At 36.8% G+C, this 13,105-nt stretch overlaps 1 protein-coding gene across 1 annotated transcript; it reads left to right on the forward strand.

Moving 5' to 3' along the window:
* The first annotated feature begins 7,566 nt into the window (after window positions 1-7,566).
* On the forward strand, window positions 7,567-8,146 carry LOC121205019 (uncharacterized). Its single transcript, XM_041075950.1, has 2 exons — window positions 7,567-7,624; window positions 7,781-8,146. Exons 1-2 carry the CDS (start codon window positions 7,598-7,600, stop codon window positions 8,144-8,146), a joined length of 393 nt encoding a protein of 130 aa, XP_040931884.1. The 5' UTR covers window positions 7,567-7,597.
* Window positions 8,147-13,105: the final 4,959 nt, after the last annotated feature.

The following is a 13,105-nucleotide window of genomic DNA, read 5'->3' on the forward strand; positions in this document are numbered from 1 at the left end:
CATGTGCAAAAATCCCTCAATCATGTAAAGACATGAAGAAAGTGATAAAAGATTTGGGCCTTGGGTACAACGAAATTCATAGTTGCCCAAATGATTGCATGTTGTATTGGGATGATCGAAGAAATCAACAGTCTTGTCATGTTTGCGGTAAATCTCGTTGGATGAATAGAGATGCAGAAGATGTTAATGAGGATGAATATGGGCCACAATCAAGAAGGAAGCCGAACAAGATTTTGCGATATTTCCCGCTAATCCCAAGGCTTCAAAGGCTATTCATGTCGTCAAAGACAACTGAGTTTATGACATGGCATCATGATCAACGAACGGATGATGGATAATTAAGGCATCCTGCAGATTCTTTTGCATGGAAATCATTTGACAATAAATTTCCAAGCTTTGCAAGTGATCCACGGAGTGTAAGGCTCGGGTTAGCATCTGACGGATTTAATCTTTTTAAAATCATGAGCACCTCGTACAGTACTTGGCCTGTGGTCATTGTTCCTTATAATTTGCCTCTATGGCTCTGCATGAAGCAATCTTCTTTGATATTATCTATGATTATCCCCGGAGAGAAAGGCCCCGGAAATGATATTGACATATATCTGCAGCCACTTATTGAAGAGTTAAAACAATTATGGGCGGGTGTTGAGACGTATGATGTATTGAGAAAGGAGAACTTTTACCTACGTGCTGCTTTGATGTGGACAATTAATGATTTCCCGGCATATGCGAATTTACCGGGTTGGAGTACCAAAGGACGTTATGCTTGTCCTTGTTGTGCTGCTCAAACGTGTTCACAGTGGTTATATAATGGGAAGAAGTTCTGCTATATGGGGCATCGTCGGTGGTTAAATGAAAATCATAGATATAGATTTCAGAAGGCTTTATTTGATGGTACTGAAGAGTTGAAAAAAGCTCCTGAGCAAACCATTAGATCTGAAATCTTATTCATGTTAAAAGATATGGATTTCAGTTACGGGAAGCTGAATCAACCATTAACAAGCAAACAAATAGACGATCGAGGGATGAATCTGATGATGAATCTGACGAGGAGGATGACCCTAATGAGGCGAACTTGTGGAAGACAAGAAGTATTTTTTTTGAGTTGCCTTATTGGGAGCATCACATATTAGGCCATAATCTTGATGTGATGCATATTGAGAAGAATGTCTGCGAGAACATCATCCGGACAATTTTGAACATCGATGGTAAATCAAAAGATAATCTTCAAAGTCGACTTGATTTAGTTCACATGGGAATTAGGCGTGATCTTCATCCCCAAGTACTTCCTAATGGAAAATATTGGTTGCCGCCTACAATTTTTGCAATGTCAAAGGAAGAGAAAGAAATGTTCTGCACGGTGTTAAAGGATATAAAGGTTCCGGATGCGTATTCATCAAATATATCTCGATGTGTAAGTCTTAATGATCAAAGACTATATTCATTAAAATCACATGACTATCACATCCTGATGCAAGATCTACTTCCAGTTGCTTTACGGTGCTGTATGTCAAAGAAGGTAACGTCCTGTATAATTGAGCTGTCTAATATAATGAAAGCAATTTGTGGCAAAGTTCTGAATGTTGAAGAACTTGAAAAAGTACAAGATCGAGCCGCTTTGACATTATGCAATTTGGAGAAGATCTTTCCACCTTCCTTCTTCACTATTATGGTGCACCTTGTCATTCATCTTCCTCGTGAAGCAATAATTGGTGGGCCGGTTTCTATCGTTGGATGTATCCAATTGAAAGGTGCTAATTTATTTCAAAGGCATTCACCTTTATACCTATAGTTACCAGTTTGATAATGTTGTATATGGTGTTTAGGTTCCTAAGCAAATTGAAGTCTTATTGCAGTAACAAGCGTTATCCGGAAGGATCAATTGCTAAAGGCTACTTGGAAGAGGAGTGTATGACATTCTGTTCTAGATATTTAGATGTTGAAACAAGATTGAATAGACCAAGTAGAAATGCCGGGCTCAATGATCCTAACTTGGACAAAACTTATTTATTTCAAAGTTATGGAGAACCAATCAGCAAAGTTGAAATTGTAGAATTAGATGACCGATCTTGGATACAAGCACATAGATATGTTGTTTTCCACCACGATGCACTTGAACAATTACGCAAGTAAGTTCTAGAATATGATAAATATTCTTCTTTTTTTGATTTGTTTATTTTTTAACGAATTAAACATGTGTTTAACATAGTGAGTACAAACAAATCTTAAGATCTCGTCCACGCTTACGAAGATTACAACATCGCGAGATTAATAGGTTATTCGTAGAATCTTTTCATGAATGGTTAAGCCAAACGGTATGCAACTCAACATTTTGTTGACAAATAATAATGTTTTCTCATAACATTTATAATTACTCAATTTACTTTCGATTCAATAGGTTTGGAGTGGGAATATCGTTAATGACGAAGTTAAATGGCTTTCCCAAGGTCTGAATCGAGTAGTAAAAAGATATAGTGGCTTCATCATGAATGGGTTCAGATTTCATACCAAATATCGCGAGAGATTGAGGAGAACTCAAAATTCTGGAGTAGTTGTTAATTCTTTAATTACAAGTTACGCTAGTGCTAGGGACAGTAATCCTGTCGAGGGAAATGTGGAGTATTATGGACTTCTAACCGACATTATTGAGTTGGATTATTATGGAAAATGGAAAGTTGTCTTATTTTGATGTGATTGGGCTGATGCTAATACTGCTCGCGGAATTAAAAATGATCAGTTTGGTTTTACAATGGTGAATTTCTCTCGATTGATTCACACTGGAGAACATTTGATAGACAAGCCGTATGTATTTTCTTCTCAAGTTAAACAAGTTTTTTACTCGAAAGATCCAATTGATGAGGGTTGGTACATTGTACTCCGAAACACCCCTAGAGACTTGTTTGACATGGCGAATGGAAGTAGAGATGACATCGGTGAAAGATCAGAAACTTTTCCTTTTCGAGAACAAGACTTAGATGAAAATATCCCTAGTACTAGTACACAATTTCAATGGGTTCGTCAGGATGTAGACGAAGATATTTACGATTTATGATGTAGTAAGATTTTATGATTTTTTATTTATATGTAATGTTACAATATTAACATTGGTCATGTTATATAATTTAACTATTTTATATTTACTATTGTTGTTATTTCTTACTAAAAATTTTATCTATTTTATGTGTTGCAGGAAAAATGCCTAGAAGAAGATTAAGAGGTCTTAGTATTGTACAGAATACTACAAATTCGGAAGAAGTAAGTATTGAACAGCAGACAGTTGTTGGATATTCAAGCGTACCGGAGACACTTGACGAGTCTGTGGAAATTCAAAGTAATGTTAAGTTTATTTTACAAATTGTATTAAATTTTATTACTGATTTATTTTTAAATTTCAATATAGTAATAATTTATTATTTTTCAACTGAAAATGGTGGGACGCGCAGAGGTTGAGGACGTACGCTCCTAACAGATTTATATAACTTAAATTCTGTCGAGCATGTCAAAGTAACTAGAAACAGCCATGGTCAGCCTGTTGGACAAGAAGCTCGACTTTTAGCAGGCTATTTGGGCATTATAGCACGAAATGCCAATATGTTGCCCATCAACTACGAATCATGGCATAACATGCCTGATAGCAATAAAAATCAAGCTCTCTCTAATATTAAGGTAACAAAACGTTAATGTAATTATAATACTTTTGTTTAAGTTTCATTTATATTTACTTCCTAAACTTGTGTTTTTTAGGATAGGTTTGCTTTAGAGGTCTCTAATGCCTATATCAAGAAGGCATTGGGTAAAAAATGGAGAGACAATAAAAGCATTTTGAAAAAAGAATATTTTAAAAAACCCATAAGCCTCGAAGAAAAATTGCAAAATGTCCCATCGGGAATGCTGAGGTACCAATGGGAAGATGCGGTTCGATTTTGGAATTCAAAGAAAGGAGAGGTATTATGTACTTGCAAACTCTTATAAAATTTTCGGTTTATAGTATTTACTATATACGTAATAATAATTTCATTATGTAGGACCGTGAGCGAGTTGGAACAAGCAGCAGGCAAAAACAAAAATTTACGCACACGACAGGGTCGAAAAGTTTTGCTTGTGTAGCTCAGCCCGAGGTACAATGGATTCATTAAATCTATCAAGTATTAATAACTTTTTACTATTAAATAATATTTTTACTACTATATTGTAGGAAGCCTCGTTTGGTCAAAAAGTTGGACGCCTTCAACTTTTTGACATTACGTGTGACAGCCCTAAAGTGACCCTAGTAGGAAAGCGGTCTCGGGACCGCTAGACCGAGTCACCAAATTATTTGAATGTGGTAATTATTGCCTAAAATATGTGAATATAAATGTGTGAAAGTTTTAAGCTTCAATTTAGTTAATTGCATGTGAATTTAGTTGATAGGACTTATGTGAGAAAATTTAGAAATGTGCTAGGCAAATGCAAGTGGCCTAATAGTGCATGTAATCAAAGGGGTGGACTTGCATGTCAATTTCCCCCCATTTAAGTACTAGTGGCTGGCCATGACAAGGGATGATGGGCAAAACATGTCATGAAACATGTTGTGTTAATGGAAAAATAAAATAAGAAGCATGGGCAATAAACTAATAAGAAATTGAAGGAAGAAAACAAAGAAAAAAAAATGTGTTCATCATTCTCATGCATGACCGAAAAAAAAGAACAAAAAGTCTTTCTCATTTTGTTCTTCTTGGCCGATTGTGAAGAGGAAGTAGGGAGGGAGGCATTCGGTCATCCTAGGCTAATAGCAAGGTAAGAAGTTTATATTAGTTCATGAAATTTTGGTTAATCTTGAGTAAGATATCAAACTACTTTTGTAACCCATGTAGAAATTTTGATTTGTGTTATGGACTAGGGCTTTCGGCTATGGTATTTGACAATGGTGAATTTTTTTGTTCCATGTTAAATTTAGATGAGCAAAGATAGATGAGTGTTTGAACTATACAAATAATCATATGTGAGCAATGGGTGCTAAAGGGAAAGAAATCGGCTACCTTATTATGTACCAAGGCCGAATGTGTACTTGGTAAAGGAGGGGTTGTTATTGAACATTAGGTCATGTCCCTAGTGAATGGATGAATTGGTAACCATTGTGTATGAAGATTTGCTTTACTATGTTTTTGTTAGCAAGATGAGAAATGAGTTAAGATGGTCTTGGTGTAATTGCCGAATGCATGTTTAAGGAATTGGTTAAGTACATTGTTATTAAATGCTTGTTGTTAAGGAGTTTTGAGTTGGTTATAAATTGGGTTTAGTGTTCGAGGAACATTGGTTTGGACACCTAGTGCCGAATGTGTTCAAACGCAACTTACCAAGTGCATAAATATGATAATGTTATGATGGTAGACTTAATTGGAATTCGGCATTGTAAGTGATGCTTTGGGCTCTTGTGTTGGTTAGGGACAAAATGTATGTTATGAGGAACTAAATGATGTATATGAATTCGAAAATGCAAGGTATTAAGCTAGTCCTATTATTCGGTGGTGCATGAGTAGAGCACATGTATAATGCTTGAATAACTAGTCAATAAAATTATTCGCACCTAATTGTATAATATGAATGTATTTAATCGAATAGTTAAATTGATAAATTATTAAATAAGCTCTATCTGTTTGAATTAAGCTCAAGAGCTTAGAAGACCAAAGTTGTATAAGGGGAAGGAAAAAGTGATCGAATAGCCGTCAAAACCGTTCGACAACATCCGAGGTAAGTCTTCGAGTAATGACCCTACTTGAAATATATTGAAATGATTAGTCATACTATGACGGATAGCCGAATGTGCATAGAGACTATGTTATAAAGCCAATTGAAATCATGCTCTTTGTGTGTGGCTATTGAGCCGAAATTGGAAAGGTTTAATAAATGTTTTGTGTTTGAGCCTTAGTAACGAAAATGAAATATGGATGTGTCATGATTATTGATATATGTGTGCATGAGCATTTGAATGATATCCGGGCTAAGTCCCGAAGGCATTTATGCTAGTGATTTTATCCGGGCTAAGTCCCGAAGGCATTTATGCTAGTGATTTTATCCGGGCTAAGACCCGAAGGCATTTGTACGAGTTGATATATCCGGGCTAAGACCCGAAGGCATTTGTGCGAGTTGCTATACCCGGGTTAAGACCCGAAGGCAATTGCGCTTGTGGTTATATCCGGCTAAATTCCGAAGAAACTTGGGTTTGAAGGTGAGCGTTTTGTGCTGTAATAAATTCAATTAATACGCTCGAAAAACCCAAACGATAAGGTATGTTTGCATGTGCATCGGAAAAGTCGATTCATTTTAAATAGTATTCGTTCAATCAACTAACGAACTTTCGGCTTTTAGATAGGTTGATACCTTGTGTGTGTATATGTTGATGAAGTGCGAAGTAAGTATGATTATGAGAATGTGTATTAATAAAGTGATTCATTTAGCTATGTGAATGTAATACTTTAGTCAAAGCCGATTTCATTACTTGAAACTTACTAAGCTTTAAAATGCTTACCCCGTTGCTTTGGCTCTCTGTTTTATAGATTTTGTTCGTTAGCTATCGGATTCGGGATCATCGAAGTCGAAGTCATCCACACTATCAAAGCCCTTTTGGTACTCTTTTAGTTGAACTCTGGATATGGCATGTATAGGACTACCCTTTGTTGTTTTTTTCAAGTACTTTTTGTGATTTATGTGTGTACAGCCATGCGAAAATGGCTCGTAGAAGTGGAGTATGGCATTAGACCATTTGTGTTTATGTATATATATATGGTTTCATGATGTGCCTATGGACTGGAATGGAAGTGTTGGGCAAATGATCAGCCATTGGAATGGCTAAATATGATCATATGTGGACCTATGTATGACAAAACTCTAGTTGGTCCATGGTAACCACGAAATAGGTAAAGTTTACCTTGAAAACAGATGCTGACAGCAGCAGTGGTGTGGATTTGAAAAATCACTAAAATTTGTAGGAATGGAATTAAATAGTGAATAAATTATGTAATCTAACCTTGATGAATCTATTTTCATATGAAAGTAACGAAACGATCATATGAACAGTATATTAAGAGATATTAAAGTTCTCGTGAAATAGGGCCAGAACGGTTTTTGGATCTCCTGTTTCGAGTTTGAAAATTTACCATAAATTATCCAGAGACAATTAGAAGTCATGCCTTATATGTATAGATTTAAATTTGAGTCTAGCTTCATTAGAAACAAACGGCATGAGTATGGAAGCTCTGTACAGGGAGATATCCAAGTCGTAATACGTGAAGGTCAGAGTAGTCGAACCCAGAATCAGGGGAGATTTTAACTAATAAACTGTACCAATTGGCCCGACCAAAAATTCTAGAAATAAATCCACAGATGGATATATGAGTCTAATTTCAGGGAAAATTTATGGAATCAGTTTTCGAGTTTTGGAACTCGAGATATGATTTTTAAGGCGACAGTGACACGGTTAGCCAGCCTGTCTGGAATTTTTTTTTAAATGGACTGTGAAAACAAAGTAATTAAGTCTGTTAGCACCTCGCGTTCGACTCCGGCAACGGTCTCTGGTACGGGGTGTTATATTACGCACAGGAAAAAAGATGGAACTCCGATGTCATCTGAGGCTGCAGAAATTATGGTATATTTACTTAATAAAAATTGATTCATTATAAATATTTATAATATTTAATTATAATGTTTTAGTTCGTCGTTTTTATTAGTGTAATTTAAATAATTTATGTTGTATTCCTTTTTATTGTATATTTCGTTTCTAACTCTTTAACTGATTTATTAGGAGAAACTAAAAGATAAGAAGGCAGCGTATGAAGCGACTGCTTCGACTGATAGTTCTGTTAATTTTGAGGATATTGATAATAGAATTATTAATGAAGTTTTGGGTCCTGAAAGGTATGGTCAGGTTAGATTTCAAGGATCTGGTGTTAACCCGACCCAATATTTTGGATCCACCTCGCACCAATACATGCCTTCCGGGAGTCAAAGTCAAGCTGAAGTTGAAAGGTTAAAAGATCAGATAGTTCAGATACAAGCTAGCACAGATGAGCAAATTTCTCAACTTAGAGCGGAGGCAGCAACGAGGGAGGCGGAGGCAGCAGCGAGGGAGGCGGAGCAGAACAGGAAATACAATAAACTCCAGCAGTAGCTTCAGTCTACGATGACTATGTTCCACCAATTTCAAAATCCGCCATCATAGACATGTTTTCTTGTAACTTTTAACATTATTTTAAGAATATTTTGAATATTCATTTCCAATTTATATAATATATTTTTCGTATAATTTTGTATTATTTAAATTTGCGTGTTTTGGTTGGGTTGAATTTCATGGTATATTTGCTGTTTTTTATTGAATTTCTTGCAGGAGGGTTGGATATAGGTGTAAAAATACATATTGCAAAACTGGGCAAATTAGCGGCGTTTTTTAAAAAAGCGCCGCTAAAGTTCTTGGTCTATAGTGGCGCTTTTGTAAAAAAACACCGCTAAAAGTACAGGTCTATAGCGGCGTTTTTTATAAAAGCACCGTTAAAAGTACAGGTCTATAGCGGCGTTTTTTATAAATGCGCCGCTAAAAGTACAGGTCTATAGTGGCGTTTTTTATAAAAGCGCCGCTAAAGTTCTTGGTCTATAGCTGCGTTTTTTAAAAAAGCGCCAGTAAAGGTCCTGGTCTTTAGCGGCGCTTTTATAAAAAACGCCGCAAACTTTTGTGGCGCTGCATATAGCGACATTTTTTGCTGCGCTTGGGAAAGCGCCGCTAAAAGTATTAGCGGCGCTTAGAAACGCCGCTAAAGGCAAAAAAAAAAAAACGCCGCCAAAAGTCTGTTTTCCTGTAGTACACTCACAAGCCCACGAAATGCCAGATTTTCGGTATTTCAGCTTTTACCGATTTGAACTATGAGAGGGTGTTTGATACACACCTGTTTCGCGACGACTACTGCTGAGATCCCTTACGATGTCCTACAATTGATTACCATAATTCTTAGATTGCAAACCACAACAAACAATCCTAATATTCACCTACCCATATTCGAACCATGCCCCTTAAGCCTTTAGAATCTTACCTTTTTGCCGAAAACCGATGACTAGGTCCAAGTCTAGTTGCTCCAAAGATCCAAGCCTTCGATCAAACCTCTAAAAGACACTAATCACCAAAAGAATTCATCGGTTAAAGACCCTTAAAGCCCTATGCCCAAATCGACAACCTCCCTAGATTTTAAGGACTTTGGCTTTTCTAAATTGTAAAATAAGACTAGATCTGAGGTGATGAGCACTTACCACTTATTCCTATTTGATTTCTACGTAGATCTAATGTAGATCTATCCTCTAAACGATAGTAGAACTCGAATCCAGGAGATCTGAAGTTTCGGCTATGAGTCCTTAAATCTATGGTATTTCGGCTTTTTAAGTGATGAAGAAGATGACGATTTGAGGCTATAACTTTGAAGTAATGTTGCCGAAAAATACTAAGGGTTTAGAAAAGATGAAAGTTGATCAAAAAGAACAAAAATAACTGAAGGATTTTGGCTTGGAGAAATCAGCACAAGAAGTGAGTTTTCGGGATTTCAGCTTTTATGTCAATCGACTACGGAGGTTTTGTGGAGGATGGGATCGACAGAGGAGGTGAGTAAGGTGATCAGAAGGTTTCAGCTAGAAGAAAAAGTAAAAAGGAAGAAAGAAAGTGGAGGAAAAAGAGAGGAAGAAGAAATCGGCACCAAGGAGAAGGAATTTGCGTTTTCGGCTTTTGTGAAAACTCAGAAAGGATGAATGGCAGTGAAAGCTTTCAGGTGGCTAACCCTAATTCTCCATGACAGAAAAAGAAAAGAACCTAAGCCTATATCAACTAAAACAATCGGCCCAACCTCCTTAAGGCGCTTGCCAAAATTCACTTAAGTGATCAGATGCCCGGCACAAGCCTAAAATTAAAAAGTAACCATATGCCTACCTTGCAACTTGAACCCTAGACCTTTAATTCCTTCCTAGGCACCTTTTTTTTTAGAAACTTAGTGGCGCCACCTTGCCACTTTACCAAGGCCTTATTTGTGTCCTATTTTACCACCTCAACTTTAAAAGCCCATATCGCCAGAACCCTCTCTCCCAAAATTAAAATTCAGGAATTGCCTCGAATTAAATTTACCCTTGGGCCTTTTTTTTCCCCACACCATAAACCCTTCGTAATTTATTTAATTACTAAACTAAACATACGAAATAATAATAATAACATCCAAATTATTCGGGTCATTTTCCACCCGAACCTAGACTCAAAGCCCAATACTTCCAGGCCTAAAAATTGGGGCGTTACAAGGACTAAAATGTAAAAAGTTGAAAAGTTAGGGGCAAAAATATAAATTTTCTAGAAGGGATTTTTGGGATTAAATTGAATAATATGATGTTTGAATGAGTTAAATTTGATATTATAGATCAAGAAAGAGAGGTTTTGACCTAGACTGGGGAAAGAACAAGGTTGTGGACTAAATCGAACTATTAGCCATTTTGTATCGAGGTAAGTTAGTATGTTAAAAATAAGCTTTAGAATAATTGTACTTAAATGCTTTAATATTGCATGAATTGTATGTTTGATTATGTGAATGAGTATAATTCAACAAACGAGTTTGACGATGATTCGGTAAGTAAAAAGTCCCGTTGAACCTTAGGTATATATTAGGATACAAGTGACATGTCACTAGGGTCATTATGTGTTATGTGATTATGTGATCCGGGTGCTGGTCTTGTACGTCCTACTAGTGGCTGAGTATACCGGCATATGTTGCGGATACTTCACAACTTGTGTGACAGCACCACGTAGCTACGTCTTGACTAATAGCTTGTGTGAGCAGGCCCGTCGATAGCTCGAGAGCAAGCGATTATGTGATATGAGATTGAGGTAGCATTGGCTACGTATGTGGCACTTAGTGTGCAAAAATCCCGAGTATCCAACATTATTATTCTTGAGATGGTTCAGGTATGTACATAAAGCCCATGTGTATTAAATGCTTGAAACGATGACTATGAGGTAAGTTTCGTGGTGGAATGAGTTATGATCATGAGACTATGGTAAATTTACATTTAATTATGTTATAATATTTAAATGTTATATGCATGGTAATGTTGCTTATTTCTTGGATATGAGCTTACTAAGCTATATAGCTCACTCCATTTATTTTCCATGTTTTATAATGTCGACAAGCTAACTCGGATAGTTGGAGATTCGAATCACACTATCAAACTCTCATTTTTGGTTATTGATGATCTTAGTATTTTGAAAGTATGACATGTATAGGGACTTGGTCATTTTGTTATATGTGTCATTATGATTTTAGCCAATGTATTAGCTTGTAATAGTCAAAGGCTTGATTTGATATTTGGCCGTGTAAATTGGCTTATTTTGGCTAACATGGTTGTAAGCCTAAACATATTCATATATGTGCCAATGTCTTTGGTGATATGGTCATGGTATGCTTGGTGAATGATGGAATGTGATTCATAGGATGAATGTGAAATGTTTGGAAATGTGATATATTGATGAGATGATAAATTGTGCACAATTAGGTGTCTTGAAAGTAGAAAATTGAGGCTTAATGAATGTGAAATTTTCATGATTGATTTAGGGCATAATTAACGTTGCACGTATGATAGATGTTGTTATTGTATTGGCATGTAGTTTGGTCATGTGTCCCCCACACCTTAATTTTTAGAAACAGAATGCTTAAATTGAGCACACGGGCAGAGACATGGGCGTGTGTCTCAGCCATGTGGACGGCACGGCTTCGAACATGGGCGTGTGCCCTGGCCGTCTACACCTATTTTATGAAAATTAATTTTCTACATGGTCTAGCACACGGGCGTGTGACTTGGCCGGGTGATCCTAATTTGTTCATGAGTTACAAGTTAGAGAGTTACACGGGGTCAGGACATGGGCATATGTCACCACATGGCCTAATCACACGGGTGTGTCTTATATCCACATGGGCGTGTGACCCTTGTTTAGTGGAAAATTTTTCTAAGTTCTATAAAAATTTTTAAAATTCTTGTTTTAGTCCCGAGCCACTCCCACAGCATGTTTAGGGCCTCGTAGGCTCGTATTAGGGACTATACGATTAATTGCAAATGGTTTTAATTTGGATGCAAATTTATGGCTCGAAATTGTATGATTGTTTGCGTGGTAAGTCCAGTAATGCCTTGGACTCTATTTCGGCATTGAATACGGGTAAAAGGTGTTACATTTAATGGTATCAGAGCCATGGTTTAGTCAATTCTCGGACTAACGTAGCGTGTGTAAAAAAGTCTAGCTATACATGCTATATATAAATTTTGATAGTGTGACAATTCCTGACAATTTAAACTGTGTTTTCATATAGTAAATGGATCCCGACTGAGAAGTGACTGATGACATTGAGAGTAATGCGACGGCTTCCGCTCAAGGGACCGCACCATCTAAAAGTAGACCAGTGACGATTAGTCAAGGATGAAAGGCTAGAGAAGCCTTCTTCCAAAGGATGAATGAGTGGCTTGCCGAGTTTGTTCAAACAAATCCGGCTGCCCAACATACTCCACCCCACCTAACCCCCAACTGGTTCTCGTAGCTCCCTAAGGTGTGGAATTGGTAAGATTGAATAAGCCTCCAATTGATAAGATTTGAAAACAAGGGGCTAAAGAATTTAGAGAAAATGTCGATGATGATCCTGAGAGAGTAGAATTCTGGCTTGAGAACTTTATCCAGGTATTTGATGAGCTTTCTTACACCCCGGATGAGTGTTTGAAATGCTCTATATCACTTCTGAGGGATACGTCATATTAGTAGAGGAATTTAGAAAGAAGTATATCAGTCAACGATTTGTTGATAAAAAACGCAAAGAGTTCTGAGAGTTGAAACAATGCCGAATGACCGTGACTTAATATGTGCGGGAGTTTGTTAGACTCAATAAGTATGCTCAGGAATGTGTTTCAATAGAGACTATTATGTGTAAGAGATACGAAGATAGGCTGAATGAGGACATCATGTTGTTAGTTGGGACTTTAGAGTGAAAGAATTTGTTGTGCTAGTCGAACGAGCTTGCAAAGCCGAGGAGTTGAGTAAGGAAAAGAGTAGAGCTGAGTTTGAGGCTAAAGA

Source organism: Gossypium hirsutum, chromosome A08 (genome assembly GCF_007990345.1).
Source record: "Gossypium hirsutum isolate 1008001.06 chromosome A08, Gossypium_hirsutum_v2.1, whole genome shotgun sequence".
NCBI lineage: Eukaryota > Viridiplantae > Streptophyta > Magnoliopsida > Malvales > Malvaceae > Gossypium > Gossypium hirsutum.